The sequence below is a fragment of the Astatotilapia calliptera genome, chromosome 1 (genome assembly GCF_900246225.1).
Source record: "Astatotilapia calliptera chromosome 1, fAstCal1.2, whole genome shotgun sequence".
Classification (NCBI taxonomy): domain Eukaryota; kingdom Metazoa; phylum Chordata; class Actinopteri; order Cichliformes; family Cichlidae; genus Astatotilapia; species Astatotilapia calliptera.
The window spans coordinates 14,190,996-14,216,391 of record NC_039302.1 but is presented as its reverse complement, the minus strand read 5'-3'; the positions used below and the strand labels follow the sequence as shown (position 1 = coordinate 14,216,391).

Genomic DNA, 25,396 nt, shown 5'->3' with positions numbered 1-25,396 from the left:
GCAGCTTTAATTACATAGGAAATGATTAACGCAATCTCTGCTGCTTCTCAGGTGGCACGGCAAATAAAGCCTCTAGCTAGAACTTTAAATAAAAACCGCGAAAGGAGACCGGTAATTGCGAAGTGTAATAAGTAGCTCCTAAAACGTGCACTTCCCAAACACTCACAATCCCTCTTAAGAAAACTAAGACAGTTGTGCACCAAAGAACTAAACTGGCGCTTTTACGTCGGGATCAGGGAGGTCTCTGCTCTCTGTACCAGAGAAATTTACTTCCACTGGATTCAAATCTGTCGTCTTGTTATTTTTTGATGCTCTAACGGACACTTCCAACCACTTCATCCTGGCCCCAGTGCATATGTCGGCGAGCCTGCCCCCCCTCCCCAACGCACCGTTTCCTTTATTGTAAACAACAATGAAGTGCGGTTTGAAAAAAAACTCATCCGCCACCGGTGAACTGCAAGCCACCAATCATTTGTAGTCAGTACCCACAGCGGCTTTTGAATCCCCTCCTTCTCTTCCCACCTCTTCAAATTCATTGGCTGCCAGAGGAGTAGCGACAATGTTTAATGCACCATGCGGTGTCCGGAGTTCAGTCAGTGAGAGGAAGCGCTCCGTGGGCTTAGGGCTGTGCTGCGTGTGCGAAATAGTAAATAACGACTGTGCGTGCGTGCTGAAGGAAATCACACATTTCCTGACAGATATAGGGGAGACTTGTGCCGGAATGCGGCGTTGTTGTTGACCACCTCAGCAGCTGTCTCTCTGTGTATCTGTGTGTATATATATAAATATATGTGTGTGTGTGTGCATGTGTGTGTGCGTGGACTTTGACGGGGACGACGGGCAAGGACAAAAATGCCACTACGGGAATCAGTAACTCTGTGCTGTCTCGAACGGCGGAAAAAACACTGACTGCCTTTCAAATATTCACTTTGGATCTACCTTACCACACATCTGGATTTTTCCCCTCCTTTCTTCGTAGAGTATTTCTCAGTTTTCCTTCCTGAAGAACGGTGACTCACTGCAGGCAGAAGGCGAGCCGCTGCATCCTAATCAGACAGCGGAGAGGACTTCAGCTCATTGACATTACAGTCATACTTTTCTGGAGCACTTTTTTTTTTATTTCCACTGCGCTGCACTGTAGCCTGCGTGTGCATTGGAGGCTTGTGGCTTTCCCCCCTCTCTCCCTCTTCACAAAGAGGAGAAGGAGGATACGGGTGGCACCTACCGAAGTGGGCTAAGGAGACGAAACTCTCCCTAAACCCTGCTGGAACTGACTGTTTTTAATTTTTGTCTTTCTCCTTTTGTTGTTATTTTCTTTTTTTCTTTTTTTGTACAGTTCTATCCTTGGACTATTTGCGCAGTTTCTTTTGGTAAGTTATATATTTGTAATCATTTGACATCTCTTCTCTTATTTTCCCGCTGTCTGTTGCTCGTTTCCAAACCTTATCTCGCAACCATCCCCATGCATGCGGATGCAACAGCTTCTTCGTCTTCTTCCAAGGAGCGATGAATCTCTCTCACAGAAAGAGGGAGAAAGAGAGGCAGAGAGCACGAGTGGAGAGAATTACACGGCTGTGCTGAGATGTTGGCAGCTCATTTCTGAATTTTTATAAGGCTCATTTTAAATATCCGGATTATGCGGATTTGTTAATGCGTGTAAGAGGCTCATTTTATACACACTTATTCAAATAGCCACCACAATAGGCCGTGTTCAGTTGTACGCCTGCAGTGATACCACATTATTGAAGTTGTCCTATTCCAGTTTGAGTTCTCCTAATGTGTGAATGGGCCATTATCGCGCTCGGGTCAGGTAGTCCATTGTACATTAGAGATAGATTGAAAAAACATGCACTGAGGATGTGGTATTTATGGAGTAAATAAGCTACAAGGAGAATCATTATTTGCCCATATATTTTATGCTGCGTGGAGTGTCTTCCCAAGGTTAACTAATTGACAAGCTTCCTCCGTAAATGTGGAGATGAATTACACATGAGCTTTGTTTCATTTTTGGCTCAGAGGTGGATCTGATTTCTTACTGGCAGAATGGCCAGTGCGGCTCAGTGTCTTTTCATTTGAGTGGCTAATTGATTCATGTATATTATAACATCTATATCTTGTTTCTGTTTTCCTTCTTAGGTGGTTTTGAACACTTTGCAGTGACTATTCTGTTTGGAGACTGGATCCCGATTATTGCTCAGATGAGTCTGGATGCTCAGCTGAATATAAATTAGGTGCTCAGCGCCACCGATTGCTCGCAGAGGAAGAGAGCGACAGAGCAAAAACAATCCACAAAGACAAATGTCAAGGCCTCGCATGATGAACAGAACTCTTTATTTTGTCCTGGATAACAGAAATACCACATTTGAGCAAAATATCAACAGTTAAAAGGAGGGGCTAATCTCAACACAGATCATAGCAGCTTTTAACTGAGTGGAGATGTATCTTTCTATTTTCTTTTTCCTGCTCTTGTGGGCTCAAGCCCTGACATTGAAAAACTTGAATTACTCTGTCCCAGAGGAGCAGGGTCCGGGTACAGTGATTGGGAACATTGCCAAAGATGCCAGACTTGGAATTGAACAGACTGGGCAGGGAGGACAGGGTAAGAAAGCCAACTTCAGAGTGCTGGAGAACTCAGCCCCGCATCTCATCGACGTGGACCCACAAAGCGGATTGCTGTATACGAAACAGCGCATCGACAGGGAAACATTGTGTAAGAGAAACCCCAAGTGCCAGCTCTCAATGGAAGTGTTTGCCAACGACAAGGAGATATGCATGATCAAGATAGATATTCAGGACATCAATGACAACTCACCTATGTTTCCTTCGGATCAGATTGATATTGACATTTCTGAAAATGCAGTCCCAGGGACACGCTTTCCCCTGACCAGCGCACATGACCCAGATGCAGGGGAAAACGGCCTGAAAACCTATCAAATAACACGCGATGACTACAATCTCTTTTCTTTGGAGGTAAAATCCCGTGGTGACGGGACTAAATTCCCAGAATTAGTTATTCAACGACCACTGGACCGGGAAGAAAGAAGCCATCACACCCTTATATTGTCAGCCACTGATGGGGGCGAATATCCTAGGTCAGGCACCATGCAGATAAATGTTAAAGTTATTGATTCCAATGATAACAGCCCTGTGTTTGATCAGCCCTCGTATGTTGTGGAAATTCCTGAAAATTCACCTCCTGGAAAAGTCTTGATTGATCTAAATGCCACCGATCCTGATGAGGGGAACAATGGACAAGTAGTCTATTCCTTTAGTGGCTATGCTCCAGAGAGAATCCGAGAGCTTTTCTCCATAGATTCAAGAACAGGAGTCATAAAGATTCAGGGTGAAATTGACTATGAAGAAAGCCCAGTTATTGAGATTGACGTCCAGGCAAAGGATCTAGGTCCCAATCCAATCCCAGGCCATTGTAAAGTGACCGTTAAAGTGCTTGACAGGAATGATAACTGGCCATCTATAGGCTTTGTGTCTGTGAGACAGGGGGCCATCAGTGAGGCAGCTCCTCCAGGCACTGTCATTGCTCTTGTCCGTGTCACAGACAAGGACTCAGGCAGGAATGGGCAGCTTCAATGCAGAGTCCTAGGTAATGTACCTTTTAAACTCGAAGAGAACTATGACAACTTTTACACAGTGGTGACAGACAGGCCCTTGGATAGGGAGATGCAGGACGAGTACAATGTCACCATTGTGGCCAAAGACAACGGCATACCTCCTCTGAACTCCACAAAATCCTTCACAGTAAAGATCCTGGATGAGAATGACAATACCCCTCGCTTTACCAAGTCAGTCTACCTTCTTCAGATTCCTGAGAACAATATACCTGGGGAATACCTGGGGTCAGTTCTGGCACATGACCCAGACCTTGGGCAAAATGGCACCGTGTACTACAGCATAATTAACTCCAATGTTAGTGGGGGTGATGTCAACACCTATGTTAATGTAAATGCTGCTAATGGAGCCATCTATGCTGTTCGATCTTTTAACTATGAGCAAATAAAATATTTTGACTTCAAGGTTCTGGCTAAGGATGCAGGATCTCCGCACTTGGAGAGCAATGCTACAGTGCGCATCAGTGTTCTGGATGTCAATGACAACATCCCTGTCATAGTTTTGCCGCTTCTTCAGAATGATACCGCTGAAATCCACGTGCCACGTAATGTTGGCGTTGGCTACATTGTCACCACAGTGAGGGCGGTAGACAATGACTACGGTGAAAGTGGGCGGCTTACCTATGAGATATCAGATGGCAATGAGGAACATCTCTTTGAGATTGATCCAGTGACCGGCGAGGTACGAACGGCTCACCCATTCTGGGACGACGTGAGCCCCATTGTTGAGCTGATCATTCGAGTATCGGACCACGGCAAGCCGACTCTGACCGCTGCCGCCAGGCTCATCATCAAGGCCTCCAATGGACGACCTCCTGATGGACTGCCGCACATGAAGGACAATCAGAACTGGGACATGTCTTTGCCTCTTATTGTAACTCTTAGCATCATATCTATCATGCTTTTGGCTGCCATGGTGACCATAGCTATCAAGTGCAAGCGGGAAAACAAGGAGATTCGCACTTACAATTGTCGCATTGCAGAGTACTCGCACCCGCAGCTGGGGAAAGGGAAGAAGAAGAAGATTAACAAGAACGACATCATGCTGGTGCAGAGCGAGGTGGAGGAGCGGGATGCCATGAATGTGATGAATGTGGTAAGCAGCCCTTCCTTGGCCACCTCTCCCATGTACTTTGACTACCAGACACGTCTGCCACTCAGCTCACCAAGGTCAGAGGTCATGTACCTCAAACCCACTGCCAATAACCTCAGCGTGCCCCAAGGCCACGTGGGATGCCACACCAGCTTCACAGGCCCAGTCACCAGCACCACAGACACACCTACTAACCGCATGTCCATCATACAGGTAAGAGAAATTGCACTCCTTCACTGTTGTGCCACCATTTTTACGTCACAGGACTCACAAAGGTCCCACTTCCTGTATTGGCCCCCCACCCCTTGTTTTATAAAATGAAAGAAAAAAAAAAAGGACAAGGACAGGCAGAGAGGCCCAGAAGCACTGAGACAAAGACAAGAAAGGAGGGGGTGGGTGGGGGGGTGAGCATTAGAAGGATTAAACAGTCATTCTGGTGCTCTCATAGAACAGAGCCAGTGACATCAACACAAATCGGTTGTGCTTGGAATATGTCACGGCAGGCTTTTGAAATCAGTTTTCGGTCGCTGTCATCTCATTGCTGTGGAGTCAAGAGCTTAGCGTGTGTTATAAGCAGGTATATATCCTATTTTGGACCATTGTCATAATTCCAAAGAAATGTTCTTGCTTTAATCCAAAAAATTACATCTAGATCAGTTTTGTTTAAATGATTTTTACCTGAATATTTTCTAAATTTAAACATATACAGAGTGACAGCAACAGATGTCTTAGTGATAGTGAAGCTCCTCCAAGTAATGACTGATGCTTTTTCTTTTTTTCTTTTCTCCCTTTTCTTTTGGTGAGACATGAAATTCTATAGCTATATGAGGTTTATTCTAGTGGGTTTTAATTCCTAGAGATTAGGAGATTGTACCTATTTTCACAGCTACTTCATAAGTCTTTGAGCGGAGTACTGGGTGTATAAGCCTCTAATGTGATAACTTCTCTGTGTCTTTGGCCTTAAGCCCATTAAAAGTCTGTCGTGTCAGACAAGGATTAGAGCCTGCTTAAGACATTGGTATGTAATGCTGGGGATAATGGGCAGTCGTGGCACAGTTTACCCTTATTACGATATTTACCCGTTATTCTGGCCAAAGCGGCCGCCCACCCTGATTCTGGTTCTGTAAGTTTCTTCCTGCTAAAAGAACCTCCATCTTCTTCCCCACTCTCTCCAAGTGCTTGTTGGTTTTTCATCTGACAATGCTATGAGAGAACATATACCTTGAGAGAACATATGCTATGATTTGGCACTGAATTTTATATCATAGTCTTATACTGCTTGACACTGTTAGGGCATGACATTTTTGCCAGTTGCACTTTATTAATTTTTAGCTTTTTTCTTTTTTTCTTTTTTCTGTTTTACATTTTTTGCTTCCCCACTGCTTTCAGTGGATGAGGACTTGATCGTGACGGTGATCAGATGTGACATATTCCCACCAGGGAGGAAGACCACTGTCTGTTGTTCTCACTCTCAGCCTCATCCCTGCTTCTATTATGAACCAGCTGCACAGGGCAAGGGGTCAGCAAAAAGATCGTTAAGGCTTCCTAATCAGAGAGAGAGAATAATTGCTGGGCCTTTCTGCAGGCTGTTTCTCTGTTAATGTAGTGATGATGAATTGGACAACACAAGGCTGTCTCACACACAGACACACACACACACATACAGTTTGAGAGCTTCCTTTTCGCTCTTTATTCAGACTGTCAAAGGGGAAACTAGCAGGAAAGGCAACAACACATTCCTTGGTGTCTTGTTTACAGACGGTCCCCTTCGACGCATCAGGCGTTCAGGGTGCTCTGTTGTATTATTCAACAGAAACCTGTGTAGAGGGAGATGGCCTGAGGCATTAAGTTTCTTCAGAGGCTTTACAGAAGCGTATCTCATTCCTCCCTCCTCCCTACTCCATCCTCGCTTCTCCCTGCGCGTGGACAGTAAGTAACCTGAGTCGGCTAGCGTGGCTATGGGAAAAATGTCAGGAAACAAAGACAGAATTCCCCTTCTATCGATCCCAAGGCCTCTCAGCCCATCTGTCACTACAGTTGTCACAAAGGAGAGGCTATATGGGAAAAAAATAAATAAGGAGATGGATAAACTTGGTGAGCATATCGCATGGTCAATCACTTTCACAAGGGCACCTCAGTGCCGCTGTCTTCATCTGTACATACAGGTTTACCAAACTTGTTCCAAGTAGAGCCGCTGTAGTTGTCTTCAACTTCCAGTCTTTCTCCATACTCCGGCCTCTAATGATGTTTTATAGCAGTGAGCTGGCAGAAAGGCTAGGGTTGGTTTCTAGCTGGGAGAAGGGAATAATACGAATACATCAGCAGAGCTCTGCTGCCCTTATCATTGTCACCACAGTGCCAGATTCATTTGTAGAGAGAATTCCTGGAATAAGAAGATGGATGATAAGTAATGATGCCTAATTTTGCTTAAGGCGTTGAAGGGAATTACTTAGCGTAGAATCAAGGTTAAGACCAGTCTGCAGCAAATTGTCTCAGTGTTCGGGAAGAAGGAATTACTTTTCATCACTTCACACTTAAGTCCAATCTGTCACGAGCATGCTTTAGGCAGCCATGTGCACCTAGTATGCACCTTCCTCTTTTTTTCCATTTCTTTTACTTTTGTGAACAGCTGACATCATCACTGTAACCAAACAGTTAGAGACACCTTGTGTCATGGCGTTCAAACGGCCCATATTTTATCATATTGATTCGTTTTGTTTCTAATTAGATTCACCACAAAACTCTAATTAAGCAGATTCTCGTCTTAGTGGGAGACCGTTCGCGTTAATAAGGTGCAAGTAATACAAAGGCAAAAAAAAAGAAATGAAAAGGGGGTGTGAGGAAGGCTATAAGAGCTGCCTTTAGGTGGCGGCATTCTGCCTTGTGTGGGGTGACGGGGAGGAACGGGGCTCCAGTCTCTGCTGACTTGACACTGTCACTTGTCATTTGCAAAGAAGACTCCCTGCTGCTCTAATGAGAAATGCCAGACATTCATACACATGAAATATAGCATTTTCTTTTTCTTGTGGATTTGCCAGGCGAGCAGCCGCACTTCTTTGAGTGACAATATCTGAATTTATGGAATTTTGGGATTGAGTTCACACACAATAAAAAGATCCAAAATCCTATTCGGTGAATTAAATATTCCTGGAATAAAAACAAACGTCAAGTGTGGTGACTGTGATCATTTGAAAAGCGTACTTACTAAGAAGAAGAAACAAACAAAATAAAAAATCACTGTTTAGACTGAGCACATACCTGCCAGCAATGTAGCCGGAGCAGATGTTGAAAATTGATGCTTCGAGGAATGGTCTTACTCTGCATAATTTAGGGAGATTGTGTGAGTGTGTGTGGATGTGTGTAGGTTTAACGTCATTGTGTATTCCAGGCGTGTGATTTAAGCCTTTAGCTGGCAGGCTCCGTGACAGAGCCCCTACTCTTTTATGAGCGTGACAATCTTGTATTTGTCCGAACGTTGAAACGCCCTTCCTCCAAGAAACGCGCGCGCTCGTGCACCCAAACACACAGATGCACGTGTGAAGACTGTTTTTGAGGATTCCGCTGAAAAGTCTTATCAAAGCCTCCGCTGTGCATTGTATTGAAATTGCTCCCACACCTCAGTGGCCACTGAGGCAGTGAATAGAAAAGCACTCTTTATTTCATTTCTCTCCCTTCATCTTTAGATAACTACTTTCCTCCAGAGCTTTCTGTTGGAACAAGTTTGGTAAACCTGTACACACTGAAACCTTGATCGACAGCATAGCAACTGGATGCGCAGGCAGTCATTTCAGGAATGGGAGACAGTTAAAAAAAAAACAACAAAAAAAAACTTTTTGGAATTTGTGTGCATTTGTCCCCCAGTTGAGGCTCTGAGTCACTGGGCAAGATTAATTTTATTTGAGCTTGCCAGTCCTTAAAAAATATCAGCTTACCTCAGGGTATATCTATATATTTCCTCAAATAAACCTGCTGCTGCTGTACATAACGCTACACACTAAAAATCTGAATTATTAATAAGCGCTTTTATTTTTTTCTTTATCTCCCCAAAGCTCATATGATAGATACCAGTAGAGCGTTGCCTGAGGGAAGTGCTGTAAATTAGGACATCTCTCTTAAGCCAAAACACAGAAACGCTGTTGTTTATTAGTTGCCATTATTGGCATTTTCATCTGTGGTGCTCGCAAAGGTGCGCACTTCAACAGCGTTGCTGTAGCAGCTCTTGTAATGCACAGAACAGCAGCTATGTTTGCATCCTCTTTCATTAATAAATCATTTAACAAATCAGAGGAAAGCGGAAGATGTCACGATAAGCATCGATGGTCTCTGGCTACGTATTTGTGGAAATGGGCGGAAGACGGTGGGCAAGAACGCCGGCCAAGATGGAAACAGAAGACGCAGACTCTCTGACAGAAGCAGAATTTGAGCGTTCGTTCGCTTCGTTCCTGTCCTTAGGGTGCGTTTCGTTTTCCCCTCTGCTTGTGGGGCTGTGACGCTTTTAGATTTTTAGAAAAGTTACCTGAAAGACTTTAGAAAAGTCCGGTGTGGTAGTAACGCACACATCTGTTGTCTTTGTCTTCCTCGCTCACTGTTAATGTTTTCTTTAGACACAGAAAACATCACACAGGCTCACAGGCATAAAACTTCCATTCGTGCAATTAACAGTTCATTGCAAATACAGATGCTACGAGTATCCGGTGAATTTGCTTGAGATTTCACTGCAGCTGTAGAAGTCAATGTTTTATTTATTGCAAGTTTTCAAAAATCCAAGTAACCCTGCAGAATAATTGAAATGTTGGCCCCTGACTATATGCTCACCGCTACACACTCGCACTCCTTCTCTGTAACTTAAACTCAAGTCAAATCAAACTGTGGATCAAACTGAAACGGATATAGAAGAGACAAAAACAACGTGCTGTATGTATAGAGTGCCACGTTTTGGTGTTATTTAGATGTCCTTTTAGCGAGCTGCCGTGCCTGTGCGCTGCGTAATTTCATTATTTTTAACAGACCCACCGGGGTGACAGTGCAAGGCAATGGAAGAATTGTATTCTCTTTTTTTTTTTTGCGAGGGTAGAGAAAGAAACAGGATATGAAAACACAAGTTGAGCTCTGTGATAGCCAAATTGGCCGGACACATTAAACCAATTTGCTTGGTTCAGTAGGAAGCAGCCTATTGGAGATGACATGGGCATGATAATAAGACTGTGGCCTGTCAGTAGACATCCACTCCTTAGTTATTGTGTGTTTGTGTGTGCCTCTATGCGTGTTTGTGTGTAATAGAGGTGGAGTGGATGAGCAGCACTCTTCTGCCTAATTCCCTGACACCAGAGCTTCATCTTATCATGTCATTCCATTGAGCAGCAAGTGCCGTTGATTAGCTTGGTTTACTTTTCATATGCGGGCTGGCGAGTCCTTTGCGACTTATTAATTACTCTGCTGTTCTGTAATTACAAGGCTGCTGAGACCATGAGCTGATGTTGGCTGCCGTTGTGTCTTATTTTCCTGACCACGCTGACACTGGCAGGTGCACGCCTACACCGTCGATGCTGTCACTTTACAACCATTCTACTGTAAGGTGTTCTTTTTTATAGAGAATACCCTCCGACGTGTCATATTTCATAAAAGGAGGAGGAGAAAAAAAAGGAAGACGGATGATTGCGATAAATAAACATTTGTGCATGTCCCTAGTTACGTTGTTGCTGCTGGCATTGTGCTCAAACAAGTCAGGCACAAGGAGCCAACCAGGCATTAACAGAGCTCCCAAACAAACGAGAACACAACATAAAGCATAACCTTCACAGTGGAGGAATCTAGCATTCAACTACCATGTGTCTACCTGTGTTTGTGGGGGGGTTTGTGTGCGTGCACACACATACCCTCAGAGCTACCACCAGCTGTGCTCTGAAGCACCGGTCTTGCTGGTTCCCTCAGATTGGAATGGGCTTCCCTGTAGTGGCCGCCTGCCCCCTGAAGACTCTTAGATCCCTCCTGGGGTCTTTAGACTTAACGTTTTAGGCAGCGGGGAGTCGCAGCCGCAGCAATAGATGGGTATAGATAAAAGTGACCACACAGTAATGCGCGCTAACATACACAAGCACACCGACGGCTGCGTGCTGCACACGGCGTGGCAATGCATTCTTTGAGCTGCCAGCAGCTGGGTCTCCTTGCTGTAAATCAAACACTTTCAAAGTCAAACAAAGTAGAACTCGCTCGCTCCGCTGTGTCTTGGCGCCGGTCCAACCGGAGAGAGCTTTTATTTCTGCCACATCTTCCTTCACCGTGCCCCCTAGGCATGTGCTGCAGAAACAACACGCAGCCGAAAGAATGAGTTATGCGAATCTGTTCTCACCTTCTATCTCATTAGTATTAGAGGAGTGATTTATCCCGCTCGCCTCTCTCCTTCTCTCTCACTCTCTCCCCATGTCCTTGCCTTTTACAGTTCAGCACTTCCACAGCTACATTAGTAATGAGATTAATTGATTGGAGGGATACACAATGAGTACCGTTTTATGTCCTCTAAATTCACCTAACTGCGTGTCAAAAACAGTCTGTTTCCGAACAACTTCTTTCCCTTTACGCAATCACTACCGATTGGGAGAGTACACTCTCTCCTTACACTCTTCCCAATCAGGAAATTACAATTTGCTGCAATATGAGGAGCATCTTTTTTTTTGTTTTTTTGTTTCCTCACTCTGCCAGTCTCTGTTTTTTGCGTGCACGTGCTGTGAATGTCTCTGCGAACGTCTGACGCTCTAATAAGAGCGATCCAGAGATCCCACTGTCTCTTCTGTTCCAGCTTATCTGTAGCGCAGTTTGAAATCTGACTCCCATGTCTAAAGCCCTGCGCGCGTCTGAAGGGAATTGACAGCCGCTGTGTTTTGCAGTGGCTGTTATGTGTTTGTGGCAACAGAGGCGAATGAGTCGGCGCTCTCAGATGTTATTGTCTAAACAAAAGGCCCTTTAAGTGGTGGGCACACAAGATTTGTTGTCAGACGTCGCCTCTGCCTGCTCTTCGGGGTAGCGACGGCGATGCAGAGTGCTAATGGTGTATTGAAAATGGGATATTTGGCCGGTCTCATCTTTTTCTATTGTACTACACAGATGTACTCAATTGGCCCCCCTCTCTGGGTTTATGTCTTAGAAAGAAATCTTTTTGGGGCCTTTAGCATACAGATCAATTGCTGGTTTGCTCCATTTCTTATTGATTTTTGCTCTGTTTGGTACTGAAATACTGTTTTTCATTATCTATCGCTCTGAGCATTGTTTAGTAAAAGAAGAACTCGCGCTCGCTCGCTCTTCCCTGGCTTTCCCGTGCTTTCTTTCTCTCCCCATTTTAGGGTTCCCTTTCTTTCTGCTCTTGTCATCTCTGATAAGCGTCGCGATTGCTCATGTTACTGACGACCCAAGCCAAATTCATAATGATGAGATTATCTTGTCAACAGTACAGGGTGTATATGTCTGGCGTATTGATCTGCGCACTGTCCTAATAAATGAAGTACCACGATGGAAGCGTTGGCTCAGTGATGACTCTGAATGCGTCTTGCTTTTTATACACTCTCAACGCTGCTGAGATGATGAATGGAACTTTGTCTCCTTTTCTCCTGTTTCCTCTCTTCTCCCTCTCCCCTCGTCTCTACTCCCTGGATTGATGGGGTAAAATGTCTCTCTTCACACACACACACACACACACATGCACATACACACTGTCTAAAAATGCGTCCTCTTCTGAGGTCACGTTGACATGCTGAGTCGATGTACTCCCAGGTGGAGAGACATGGGTGCAGCCGTGGGAGAAACCAATCAGGTAGTCTGCAAGGGAGGGTGAGAGTGGGGAGGAAACAAATTACCAGCGCTGGTGCCAGGGCCTGTGAGAGTGTGTGTGCGTGTGTGTGTGCGCTTGCCTCTGCGTGTGTCTTTAAATGACTGTGGTTTGAAGGGGAGTTCATCTATGCATTTGAAGAGAAGGTCACCGGGGTTTAGAGCGCGAGATTATGTGCGATTGTTTCTTCTGTGGGCTCGTTGATTAATACTAAAGCTGCTCTGACAGATTCTTAATGCACCATAGACACACTTAAAAGAGAGCGAGAGAAACCAGCGTCCGGAACTTTGACAACGGAGCATTATCCTAAAGCCTTTCCTGTCAGCCTTTACCCAGGTGCACGGACAGTATCCTTTCTGTCTTCCATTCCTTCCTTGGCTAAGCTGCCTCACCCCCGCTGACCCGATACATGTACAGTAGATAGGTCACCTTGAAGTGAAACATAGTCCATCTGCAGCAGACGGGGAGAACCCAGGTGTGTGTATGTGCACTTGTGCATGTATTGATATTAGACATATGCACGCATTCTGTGCCTTTTTTTCTGTGTGTGTGTATTTATGTATCTGCGTCTGGCCTTGGTTTGGTGCTTTGGGGAAATATCTAAAATCCTTTCATCCACAGAATGGCTCTTCCTCCATCAATTCAAACGGAATAATTTGCTCTTTAATGATTTTGTTCACAAGCGCTCAGCTTCTGTCTTGTTAACCCACAAACAAGACCACAATTTGTGATGGCTTGTTTTAGCACTAAATTACAAAAAAAGCTTTTTCTTTCTTTCTTTTTTTTCCTAAATAAAAATAGAATACATGTTGGATAAGTACACGATGAGAGGGTTTAATAATTAGTTGGAAAATGTGAACATAAGCTGAAGTCAAATACTAGCTTATTACAAATGACTCCAAAAGCTGAAGGATACAGACTTGGTGAGTTTATTTTATGAATGTCTTTTATGTATTCTTGAGTGTTTGCCCTACTCTGCAGATATTTCTAGTTACTTGTGTAAATCCCCATTATTTAATTAGATATTAAAGAAGAATTATTTTCTTCCCCATTTAGAATGAACTTTGCATAATAATTGCAGCAGTTCCTGACAATATTACCAAAATATTAGCTTGAGCCTCATTTTGACTGTGTGCCATATACAAGTATTTTAACTAGGTGTAGGTGATATGCCTAAAAGAAACTGCTTTTGTCATTGTCGTATGAAACATGCAGGTGAGGGTGGGGCTATCCTGGGGCAGTTTACAGTTTCAATGTAGTCACTTTAAACATAAACACATGGAGATGGTAACTTACATAGCCTTTGTCTCTGGCTGTTGCTATTTGCTAACTATTTCTTGCTATAGCAAACAGACTGTTTGCTTAACTTAGCTTAACAACTGTGCTTGGCTGGACTGGCTCTGTGCATCCCTTTCAATGTTATCACCCCTTTAATAGTTATTATCAGTAATCATACACTCACCAGCAAACTTTTTAGGCACACTTTGGTAGTACCGGGTTGGGGACAATTTTGCCTTCAGGCCTGCCTTAAATTCGTTATGGCACAGATTCAAAAAAGTGCTAGAAGCACACCTCAGAGAGATTTCTGTTCATATTGACGTGCTGCAGATTTGTCAGCTGCACATCCATGATATCAATCTCCTGTTCCACCACATCCCAAAGGCGCTCTATTGGATTGGGATCTGATGACTATGGAGGCAATTTGAGTGCAGTGAACTCATTGTCATGTTCAGGAAACCAGTTTGAGATGATTTGAGCTTTGTGATATTTTGTGTTATGCTGTTTGAAGCATCCATCTGAAGACTGGTCCACTGTGGTTATAGTGGGATGGACTAAACCACCAACAATGCTCATTTGGTACTAAGGGACCCAAAGTGTAGCAAAAAAACCAAAACCAAAACAATCCCTGCAAACATTGCACAACCAACACCAATCTGAACGGCTGCAGGTTAGATCCATGCTTTCATGCTCTTTACACCAAATCCACACGTCTGTTGTCTAATTCTGGTGAGCTGGTGTGGTCTTTTGCTGCCGAGACTCATTTGCTTCAAGTTTTAACATGTTGTGTTTTCAGAGATGCTTTTCTGCACATCTTGGTTATATCAAGTGGATTTTGGAGTTAATGTTGCCTTCCTATCACCTCCAAGCAGCCTGGCTATTCTCCTCTGATCTCTGGCATCAACAAGGCGTTTTCACCCAGAGAACAGTTGCTCACAGGATATTTTCTCTTTTCACTACCTTTTTCTTCAAAGCCAAGAGATGGTGGTGTGGAGAAAGTCTCAGTAGATCAGCAGTTTCTCAGATACTCAGACCAGCCATATCCAGAATTGCTTAAATCACCTTTCTTCCCCATTCTGATGCTCAAGACCAGAGTGCAGGCCTAAATGCACTGAATTGCCGTGATTGGTTGATTCGATAGCTGAACATTCAAGTCTTGTTGTCACCATAAAGTTCATATTTAGTGAACAGACATTAGGGGGCTGTCAGTCTTCTGAACCAAAACAAACAAGCATATTTATCAAGCTGTCAGACTTTTTACTTCAAATTGAAAAGTGCTTAGTGCTCAAATACTATATTCCTGCTCCTTCCTACACTTAGATATGAACAGTGTGTTAGCTCTGCTTTAGATTTTCGGGCTGACTTGGCATTGGAATAATGAGTTAAGGAAGGTCAAAGCTGACTCATGACTTCAGTTAACTGCAGAGCTTTTGTAACTATTGATGAGCAAGTACTGAATGATTAGTATCTAGTGCATCAAGATCATCATACACTACACACCTTTTCTTTTTTTCATGCTTTCCCCTCAGTTTCAAAGGTGTATAAATAATGTAGCTTTAGCTAAAGTCCTCTATCTCCCAATCCTCATTCACTTTTCTTTTACCCCAAGTTCACATATTTTCTTTTATCAATAATACTAAGACTGGTCCCAGCTGTAAGCTTCCCAGACCAGCTGGTTAGTCTACATAAAATGTCTCAAGCATTGAGGGAAAACAACACTGCTATTTTAGAAAGCTGGCAAACTGCTGCGTTAAGGGTTTTTGTGTGTTGGAATAAATATGTATGCCAAAAGCCACATTTATCATTTACTCCTGAGGCTAAACTGCCACAGATGTGGATTGTGTTGATAGAAGAACAAACATGCCGTGTTGTGATGCCCCTCCTCTTCAGAAAAGTTTTCTGCGAGCTGGCTGCAGAGATGGCAGCTAAGACTGGGCCGTATCATACCGTTAACGGTAATACTGGTATAATGTTGGGCAACGATAAGAACATGAAATATCGCGATAGAATATGGGTAAAACACACATGCGCAGTGTCTTTGTTTTCATACGCACATGGCGAAAAAGGCACGGTGGCGACGGAGAATGACAAGGGCGAAAGCGGATCGTTGAATGAAACGGATGAACCAGAATTGGTTTGTAAAAATGCTGCAACTTCAGTGGTGTGAAACTGGTTTAGCTTTCGTCCATCAGATACACAACAGAGCACTATTTTTGGTAGAGCATGCCAGCGGGCCGTCGTTATTACCGTGTTTTTTTGGAAAATACGGCACACTTAAAATCAATCATTTGATTTTTCTGAAAATTGACAGTGCCCCTTATAGTCCCGTGTGCCTTATGCATGAATTCTGGTTGTGTTTACTGACCTCAAAATGATTTTATGTCGTACACGGCGCTCAAAAATCTGTCAAATGTTTTAGTACGACTTTGCTTAGCTACGAACCCGCGCCGCTTGATGGATTGACGGAGCATTACGGCTATCGTAGGCAGGAGCCTCGCGGAGTGATACGTACTGTGCTTCAACATAATATTACCGTATTGTGTGTATAAACTCTTTTTAAGTTTTGTGGATATTATACTTGGGTATGCTGAGGATATGTCGGCCAATTTCCACTGGAAATGCCTTTTGGTTAAACTGTCAGCAAGAAGGAATTTGCATTTGTAGTGTTACATTTTTATATAAATTTAATGCAAAAAAACAGCTGCTTGTTTAAGTGAAAATACATTGATGGGTTTTTTTGCACTAATAAAATTGTGGAGTTGTGGAGTATTTTGTCTAGTGTCAATTATCGTCAGTTATATCGTTATTGCAAATTTTCAAATCTATATCGTGATGAATATTTTTGTCATATCGCCCTGCTCTAAACGGCAGTGCTGGTAGGAACTCCATCCATACAGTAATACTGCAGAAGATGACTGCAAATTTAACAAGGCCTTTAATTTTTGAGTAAGATTAGAACAAGGCGTACTTTTTGGAAAATAGAGATATGGTCACAACATGTTCCAGTCTGCCTCTTTTTTTTTTAGGAGGCTGTAATTTAGGGCAATTTTATTTAATTTGCAGGTCCTATATAATTATTTTTGGCTTGGTATTTGAGTGCCAACTACCGAACAGGCTGCCTCATTATACTGCTCTGCACATAACTGCTACTGCACTTCATTATTCTGGCTCCAGAACAGTATATGAATATATACTCGTCTCAGTCACCACTTCATTCACATACGTTCACTGCACACTTTATTAGGGGAACCTGTTGAGCTCCTCGTTAATGCAAATATCTAATCAGCCAATCACATTATAGCCACTGAGCATCAGAATGGGGAAGAAAGGTGATTTAAGAGACTCTGAACCTGCCTGGTATTAACAGGTGTGCTGGTCTGAGTATTTCACAAACTGCTGATCTACTGGGATTTTCCTGCACAGCCATCTCTAGGTTTTACAGAGGATGGTCTAAAAAACGATAAAATATTACAGAGCTGATACAAATGCAGCATTAACTCAAATAACCACTCAATACAACCACGGTGTGCAGAAGAGCATCTCGATACAGAAGACCGCACTTAGTGCCACTCATGTCAGCTAAGGCCGGGAAAACTGAGGCTACAGGTCATAGTGGCTCGCCAAAAACGTCCTATTATTTTATCTTTTCCACGGCAAAATACAGTAAAGACTATAAAAACTGAGATGAGAAAACAATTTAATCTCAAACCTCCTCCCGCCTACCCTTAGAACACCAGAACAAGGATATAAACATACTTAGAAATGACTGATATGTTTTCTCAGTAATATATAAAAATAAGCAGTCATTTTATCTAACACATCGAGTACACTAATAACTTTGGGGTTATGTGTTAATAAGCTGCCATACTTTTAACAAAAGATATGAAGGGTTGCTAGGTAGCATAGCATAGAATTTCCCAACAGATCCTCTAATGGTGTATCTGATCTTTTGAAAGAGCTTTTGAAATGACACATTATTTATCTGATCAGATGAATGAACTATTGTCGGTGCTGAGTCTCAGTTTCTGCAGTTTTCTTCATTTGGATGGCACGTTTTAGAATTTGGTGTCAGCTTAATCACTCTGTGCACCCATCTTCTTATGGGCTCACATCAGGCAATGACGGCAACTAAATCAGGAGGAATCGTGGCAGTTCAGAAGAAAAAATTGGGTTTATCCCAGTATGAGCAAGATGTGCCTAATTCCTAACTGTTTATGATATGATATGATAAAGCAATTAAATAAACATGTTGAAAATTGGTGAGTTTGGTTTTGGAATGACATCACTAAAGGCACACTTACTGGCTAATAAATATATTCCTTCACTGGATCCACACACACACACACACACACACATTTACTCCATTTACACACATTTTCCCACGGTGGGACATTTATACTGACTTAGATTCTTTTTTGGCAGACCTACCCTACTCGCCTAATCATAACTTCTGTGGCCCTTTGAGACACAGTGTGCCAGCAACACCACTGAGCTCTGAAACCAATAATTTTAAATGGCTTAAGCGACACCTCAACAGTTTGTTGCTGTGTTGACCAAAGCACACCTGCAGTAAGCGCTGTCATGAGTTTGTGGACTCACAATGGTCAAAGCTCACATTGCTTGAACTTTGACCTCTGTTCATGGTGTCCAATACTTCAGGGCCATTTAAAACAATAGCAAAAATGGAGTAAAGGCTGATATGAAATCCTTCAGTCATGAGTTTGTGTTTATATCAAAACACTGGCAGGAAAATCCAAGTTTCAGTCCATGTGGGCATATCAAGCAAACACAGTCTATTGGCTAGTAACAGCTTGGATTTATTATATAGTTTATAATACAATGATCTACCTATATAGGTCTGAGTTTCTCAACTTGAGTTAAATATATGCAGTTTTCATGGACTATGCTATTGAATTTGTTACTTAGGTGCCCTAGAACTTGTAAAGTACAGCCTTAAACTGAGTTTTGCCCTTTAAACATGAATTCATTTAAGTTAAGTTTATGCTAACCTGCTTTTGTCCCCAAAAGATCTGTAGGTACTCATAATGTGGCTGTGTAAACAGTGTTATTTCCTCACAACATGGATAATACAATGACACACACATGCACAGATGAACACATACACTGATACCCTGACACATGTAGAGACCAATTCCCCGGTCTGGTAGAAGAGGATTATGGCAGACTTCTCACTCCATTCCAAAACCCCACGGTCAGTCATAGGAATTCACTCAATTTGAATTTAGTTTGCAGCTTGTTAGGATGTGAATTGTGCCAATGCCACCCTTATGAAACTGGAATTAATTTTACTGCTTGAATATCCCACTTGCATGGCATTTCAGCAATCCCACATTTGGTTTGCCTAAAGACAAATGTACAGCAGCTGGTGAGCAGGCAGTGCAATTTTACAATATTGCATTCTTAGGGTTTCTTTTTTGTTTCTTATGTTTGAAAAATATGTCTAGAATGATTCTATTTTTGGGGGATGTTATAGGTAAACGAAAAAAAAAAAAGATTAAAAAAATGACAAAACTGTCATACCTCTGATTGGCAGTATTCGCTAATGCCTAATGGAGTAACTACCCCACATGGTATTATAGTACTACTAGTATCGCACTACTGGCTTTTAAGGTATGCACCTGTATACACAAAACCTCCAGTGTCTGGATTTCAAGATTTCTAACATGTATAGGAAGAGGATGCTTTTATTAACATTAAATATTTATTAAGAGTCATTTGCATTTCCCTCATTGATGGTCTGATCAGATCAATCTTCTTTATGAATGGAGCATTTTCATACCACAGATGCATCATAAAGTGGGTCACATTCATTTTGTTTACTTTCATTTAGGAAAAGGAATGAAAAAAAAAAAGAGACACTGACAGTTTGCCATAGTACATAGCATGTGTTGTGTGTTGCCAGTGTGGCAGATAATTGTAATCTTTCCCCAAGGGGATGTTGGTCAGCATTATTGTTGTTTATGAAATGTTGTTCGTTTTAGTTAGATAAGGATGATTCGCTCAGTACGGGCTTAATCAGCCAATTAATAAAACAATTACTTGCAAAGGAGTTAAAAACTGGTAATTATATTTATATATATGTATTATAATTTTGCGGTAAACAGATTGTTCTCTATCACTGCGTATTAAGACACAAGCCGTCTGTGGCGTTTTGTTTATGCAGGATGTAGTTTACCCCATCGTTTGATTTTTCATGCATTATAAAACAGGCTAGGTTGTCAGATCTCCTGTACCTGTGAGAGTGTGTGTGTGAAGTTTGTGTGTAAGTGCAAGCCAGGGAAACAAGTTCAAGGATATGCACTCTCTCCAGAGGTTTGCATTTTCTTATTGTGCGTGAGTTGATTCTCAAGATGATAATGACAGGCTTAAGAATAAGATTTTAACAATGCTTTGTTGACCATCTCTTAGACTCAGGCTGCGTTTATCCCCCAGAGTGTTCTTTTCATGCTCTCCAAGTAATTTAGTCTGGAAAATTAAACGACAAACATTATTACAAATAGATGAATGTGCTTTACAAAAGCAGCTCTTAGAACTGATAGACTCTTTCATAGCTGTTACTCTTAAAGGCAGATGCAGCAATCCCAGTTGCACATAAAGATCCTACCTTAGAAATGCTACCAAAGTAGTCATTTGTAGACAGAAGAGAAAATTATATATATTATGCACTTGCTGAGGCTCTTCTTCAAATGGAATGATATATCATCAGTAATCACACAGGCTGTCTTTCTATTTTTCTTCTCACCTATCGTTGATTTTAGTCTTTTATACTATGGTGTGGTTTGAATAACAATTCATCTCTTTCTTTTCTGTTTTCTGATTTCTTTTCAGTGCAGCGTTTCTTAAATAAAGACTAAGAATAATAATTTTAAAAAAGCCCTTGTGCCAGTTGGGCGACTCCATGCACTCTGCTGGGCCCCTAATAGTTTCTCTAATGCTGCTGTATGGTCAACCAAAAATAATAGACAATCAATCAGAGTGGTTGCATACAAATTATGAATATTGTGTGTTTGCTGGCGAGGAATGAATATGCAATGGAGAGGTCACGCTGTTTATGCGACTATACATAAAAGCCTCTAAAGTGCTACTTAGCCCTATCTAATGAAGAAAAGCCCCCACTCCCACTAAATGAATATGAACAATAAATATAAAAATTTATAAATGATAAGAATAAAAAGAAATGCATTTGTTATGAATAATGAATTGCGGCAAACCATGATTAACAAGATGAGACTATTGAGTTGGATTAGAGCTGTCTGAGTCACCAGCTACATAATAAACCAGCAATTTTACAAAAAGCCCTGTAGTAGTTTTAATAAAACACAGTATTTCAAGGCAGTGGCACCTTTAACACAGTGGCCAAGTTTATTCAGCCCGAGTTTATTAGATTCATGGTACCGAAGTGGAGTTCAGTACAAGAGATTGGAAGGCTGTCGGTAAAGATGCTTTAAATGACAAATCACTACAAGTGGGACAAATAATCAATATATTCTGAGATAAGCCCCACTGATATGTTTTTGTTGTGCTGCCACTGATTTCACAAGATGTACTCTGCTTTCTTCTCTTCCTTTAGAATTTCTGAAAAAACAAATCAAATAAAATGAACCCTCTTTCATAATGCATGGACAAAAGGATGCAGCATTGTGAATGCAGGAAATACATATAGTAATGTTCAAAATTCTTCAGTCAACCTTCATTTCCTTATGATTTGATAGAAAAATGGGAAATAGCTGCTGTGATTTATTGAAATACACGCAAACATAGATGTTAATACAGCATATAAGACAAAAACAGAGCTTGTACAATTGTAACGACTTGTAATGCTTGACAGTCAATATTTGGTGTGACCACATTTATTCTTCAACACAGCCTGAACTCTCTTAGGTATGCTTTCTTGTAATTTCTATAAGTAGTCTTCAGGAATAGTTAGTAGTAGTAGTACTTTTTTGCATTCATATTTGTCAATCCAGCCATCCAGTGGTCCAACACCACTGGTTGAAATGCAGCCCCAAACCAGTCTCCACCATGTTTTACAGATACCCGTAGATGCTTACTGTTGATCTCTTCTGTGCATATTGTTTAAACTGAAAACTTTAAATTTGGATTCGGCCTCCATAAGACTTGTTGCCACTGATTCTCAGACCAGTTCTTGTGTAATTTGTGTACCTCAGCCTTCTATCAGTTGCTTCTTGACACTCCCCTCCCAATGAGACAATTTCTGATGAGACTTTTTTGAAAGAGTAGGTGGATAAACTGAAGGGCCAGATGCATTTCTCAGGTCCCGAGTCAGGTCTAGGGCTGTGCGATATGACTAAAATCTCATATCCCAATATAAGACGTTTCTCATCCCGATAACGATACATCTCAAAATAGTGCATTTTTGTTCCTTCTCATCTGTAAACTCTCTCCATACGCTTTCACGTGATTCTTGTTTAGGTGGTTGAAGAGGTTTGTCGTGTTTGAACTTGTGGTGGGGATCAGTTTGTGGCATAATTTGCATAGTACAGTTTTCTGTCCATGTCAGACTTTTCAAAACCAAACCATGTCCATGCTGCAGAGGTAGCCGCTCATGTAGGAATAAGGTCCTCGATTTTTTGTGACTGGTCCTTCTGTTTGGAGCTACCTGGTTCTGCCTCATCTTCACTGTCCATGCTGGTTTTCTCTGTGCCTGCATCCACGTGGTGACCATCTAAACGATGAAAAAATATTGCGTTGTGTTCAGTGAAGGAGAGGCGAGGCCGAGTAACGTTGCGTAGAGACAAAAGTGGACGAAAGAGAGGCAAACCTGCGGCTCCACAAGTATAATTATAACGTAACATAGACTATATCGATATAAACGATATTGTCACATCTTATATCTCGTATGAAAATATATCGATATTTTTAAAAAACTCGATATATCGCCCAGCCCTACCATGAAACAAACAATAGTGTATAATACGAAACGATAGATATTTTCATTTTGTCATCCGATATATTTCGTCATATCGCACAGCCCTAGTCAGGTCTAGTCAGGCTCCGATTTTCAGATACTATTCATCTGCTGTGCGTAGTTTTCAGGGTCACCACTTCTTCTTTTGTCTTTCACTGCTCCACTTTTCTCAAATGCACACCATAATGAGACATTATGATGTGCATATGGTTTTTAGCTAATAGCTTTTTGAGAATTACCTTGTTGGAGCAGAAATAGTCTTTTATGTCTGTGACACTGTGTTATCTTTGGCTTTTTTTAAAATAGATTTTTATCAAGTCAACTAAACAAATTGCCTTTTCGCAACATTTCTACTGGTAACAAAGTGGCTAAAGATACATTTAAAACTGTATTTTTGCTAATGTGTCTGCTTTATGTAGACAAAACACTGATTCTTTTCTCCACTTAGGTGCCCTTTTTTGTACTTGAATGATTCATAGGTCAGTGTTGTGGCTCAAACAAAACGGTCAGTTACAAGGACTGAGCTGAAGTTAGTGAAAAAGCAGCCAGTGTCAAAAGAAATAACTTTGAAAAGACCTTCAGAAAGTCTTTAAAATTTTGGCTCATTGGAAGCAAAATATCAAACCTGCTTCCCAATATGTTCTTATAATCGATGTGTTTTTGTTTTCATAAGAAAAGACAACCACAGGGTTTCTTTTCATGTGTACACATAATCAGCATATCTGTAAAATTAAAGTAGCTGAATTCAAAGGTTGCTGTACTAGAGGTGTGGCAAAATAAACAACAACAGGCCAGGTGTGAATGCCCCTTCCTGATGATTCACAGCACTGCATAAAGAAACCTTTTTTTAGCCTTTTCTCTGCTTTATACAGAGGGCTGCTGAGCACGCATGCTTGATTTTAGCTGTGCCTCGTGTCATTTATACAGCTGCACTCGCTCACACATGGGAGACACCAGTTTAACTACTGCTTTGAACTTCTGTCAACAGCACGGCTCACCCGGGCACCTTAGAATTATGCTAGAGGTTGTATTTAAGTGTTTGAGTGCCGCTGACGTGTGGTAGAAATGCAACCAGCGGAGAAATTTACAGAGTTTTTTCCTTTTTGCTTGTCATTCTGAGTAGAGCGACTTCAAAATAATTGCAAAGGATTTTTCTTTTGTCCCTGCATACATGAGATGATTTGAGACCTCCATATAAGTGTGATTTCCCCCCCACAAAAGAACTAAATCAATGGCACATATTTTTAATTTGATACAATTTAATTAATAATTACATTATTACAGTTACGTTTTTTAGGTCAGAAGGTTCAATAAAATCTCAGGTTTCCCCCCAAAATGTGAACTTTCTAGCAATTATTTCATGGTTGAGGCTTTACAGGGCTAAATCAAAGCCAAACTAAAAGCACTTACATTTAAAAAAAGATATAGAGTTGAAGAGTGGAGTCAGATAGGTCCGTGTGCAACATACCATAAAACGTTGCAAAAAGATGTTTTCCCTTAGAGAAAGCCTTCATAGTCCTATCGAAAGGCATATTTTCAGCCTGCGTATCGTGCCTGCGCCACATATGTCTAAAGAATGCCATGTCACCTTGAAATCCAAAATTGTCTTAATGTGAAAAATTCTTCTTTCAAAGACTATTTTATGATGATGTTTATACATTAGAGCAGCCCATTACCAGGGGGGAGGGAGGGTATGGCATTTTGCGTAGTAATGTGTAAAACTATAAGAAGCTTCTCTGTATAACTGAAGGAGTGCTATTAGTAAAGATTTAATCGTTCTGACTATATTAATGAGGGCGGTTTTGTAGATGACTGTATCTGCATACAAAATGCATCTCGTTTCATCTGAAATTGTAATTTTTTACTGAAATTTTTTTTGAATGCAGTGCCTCATTTCTTCAGACATAATGCTGTAAATGACTTTAAAGCACCAAACTCTGGAGACAAAGCCCCTCTGTGCCTCTGGCTGAGGGACTGTCATTATTGCTTCCTTATTCAGGAGTGAAGCTATTTCCTCCTCCACTGCCAGTCTCTGTGGTGTCGAGGGAAGAGCGGCACGTGGAATGCTGTCGAAAAAGGTGGAAGCTTTGTGGCAGAGTTGTAATGCGTAGCACTCGCACAACGTGCTCGTGGAAGGGGGATGCTGCAGATACGCACCCCTCTCTGATGCTGCGAGCGCTGCTTCTTCTGTCTGTGGTGGAGAAACCTGAAACCTGAACTCTAGTGTAAAATAACCTGAGTCTGATATGGTGAAAGGCTCTGCCATCGTTGGTGTATTATGATTGTTTTTATTCTCTCTTGTTCCTTGTTCATTAGACTATGTACACACAGAGCCTGCAGGTCACTCACCATTACCTGTGTGCTTGGTAGTTAAAAAACAAATAAAAAAAATGTATCAAAAAACCTTTAAATTTGCAGTGTTATATCGGACGACCTTCTCTTTGAGATTAGTCACAGAAAGTAACAGTCCAGTGGGGGGTTTTTTTTGTATCACATAGCAAAAAGAGGCCTTTCTTTACACTAAACATCCATTTGCACAAATCACCAGTTTGTTGCTGAAACAATGTTAAAGTAGTATCTAGACTCACACGGGCTAACTGTGGTTGTTGAGTTGTCATTGGTTTACTTGT

The 25,396-nt window shown here is 41.7% G+C and overlaps 1 protein-coding gene across 2 annotated transcripts in view; it reads left to right on the top strand.

Moving 5' to 3' along the window:
• The first annotated feature begins 589 nt into the window (after positions 1-589).
• pcdh17 (protocadherin 17) overlaps positions 590-25,396 on the top strand; it is a 67,038-nt gene continuing 42,231 nt past the window's right edge. Inside the window, exons 1-2 of one of the 2 annotated variants that reach the window (XM_026165275.1) lie at positions 590-1,370; positions 2,137-4,722. In XM_026165275.1, the coding sequence (XP_026021060.1) occupies positions 2,437-4,722 (2,286 nt within the window). In that variant the 5' untranslated portion in view covers positions 590-1,370; positions 2,137-2,436. Of the gene's footprint in view, positions 1,371-2,136; positions 4,933-25,396 lie in introns of both variants that reach the window. The other variant, XM_026165265.1, reaches the window with a different exon arrangement.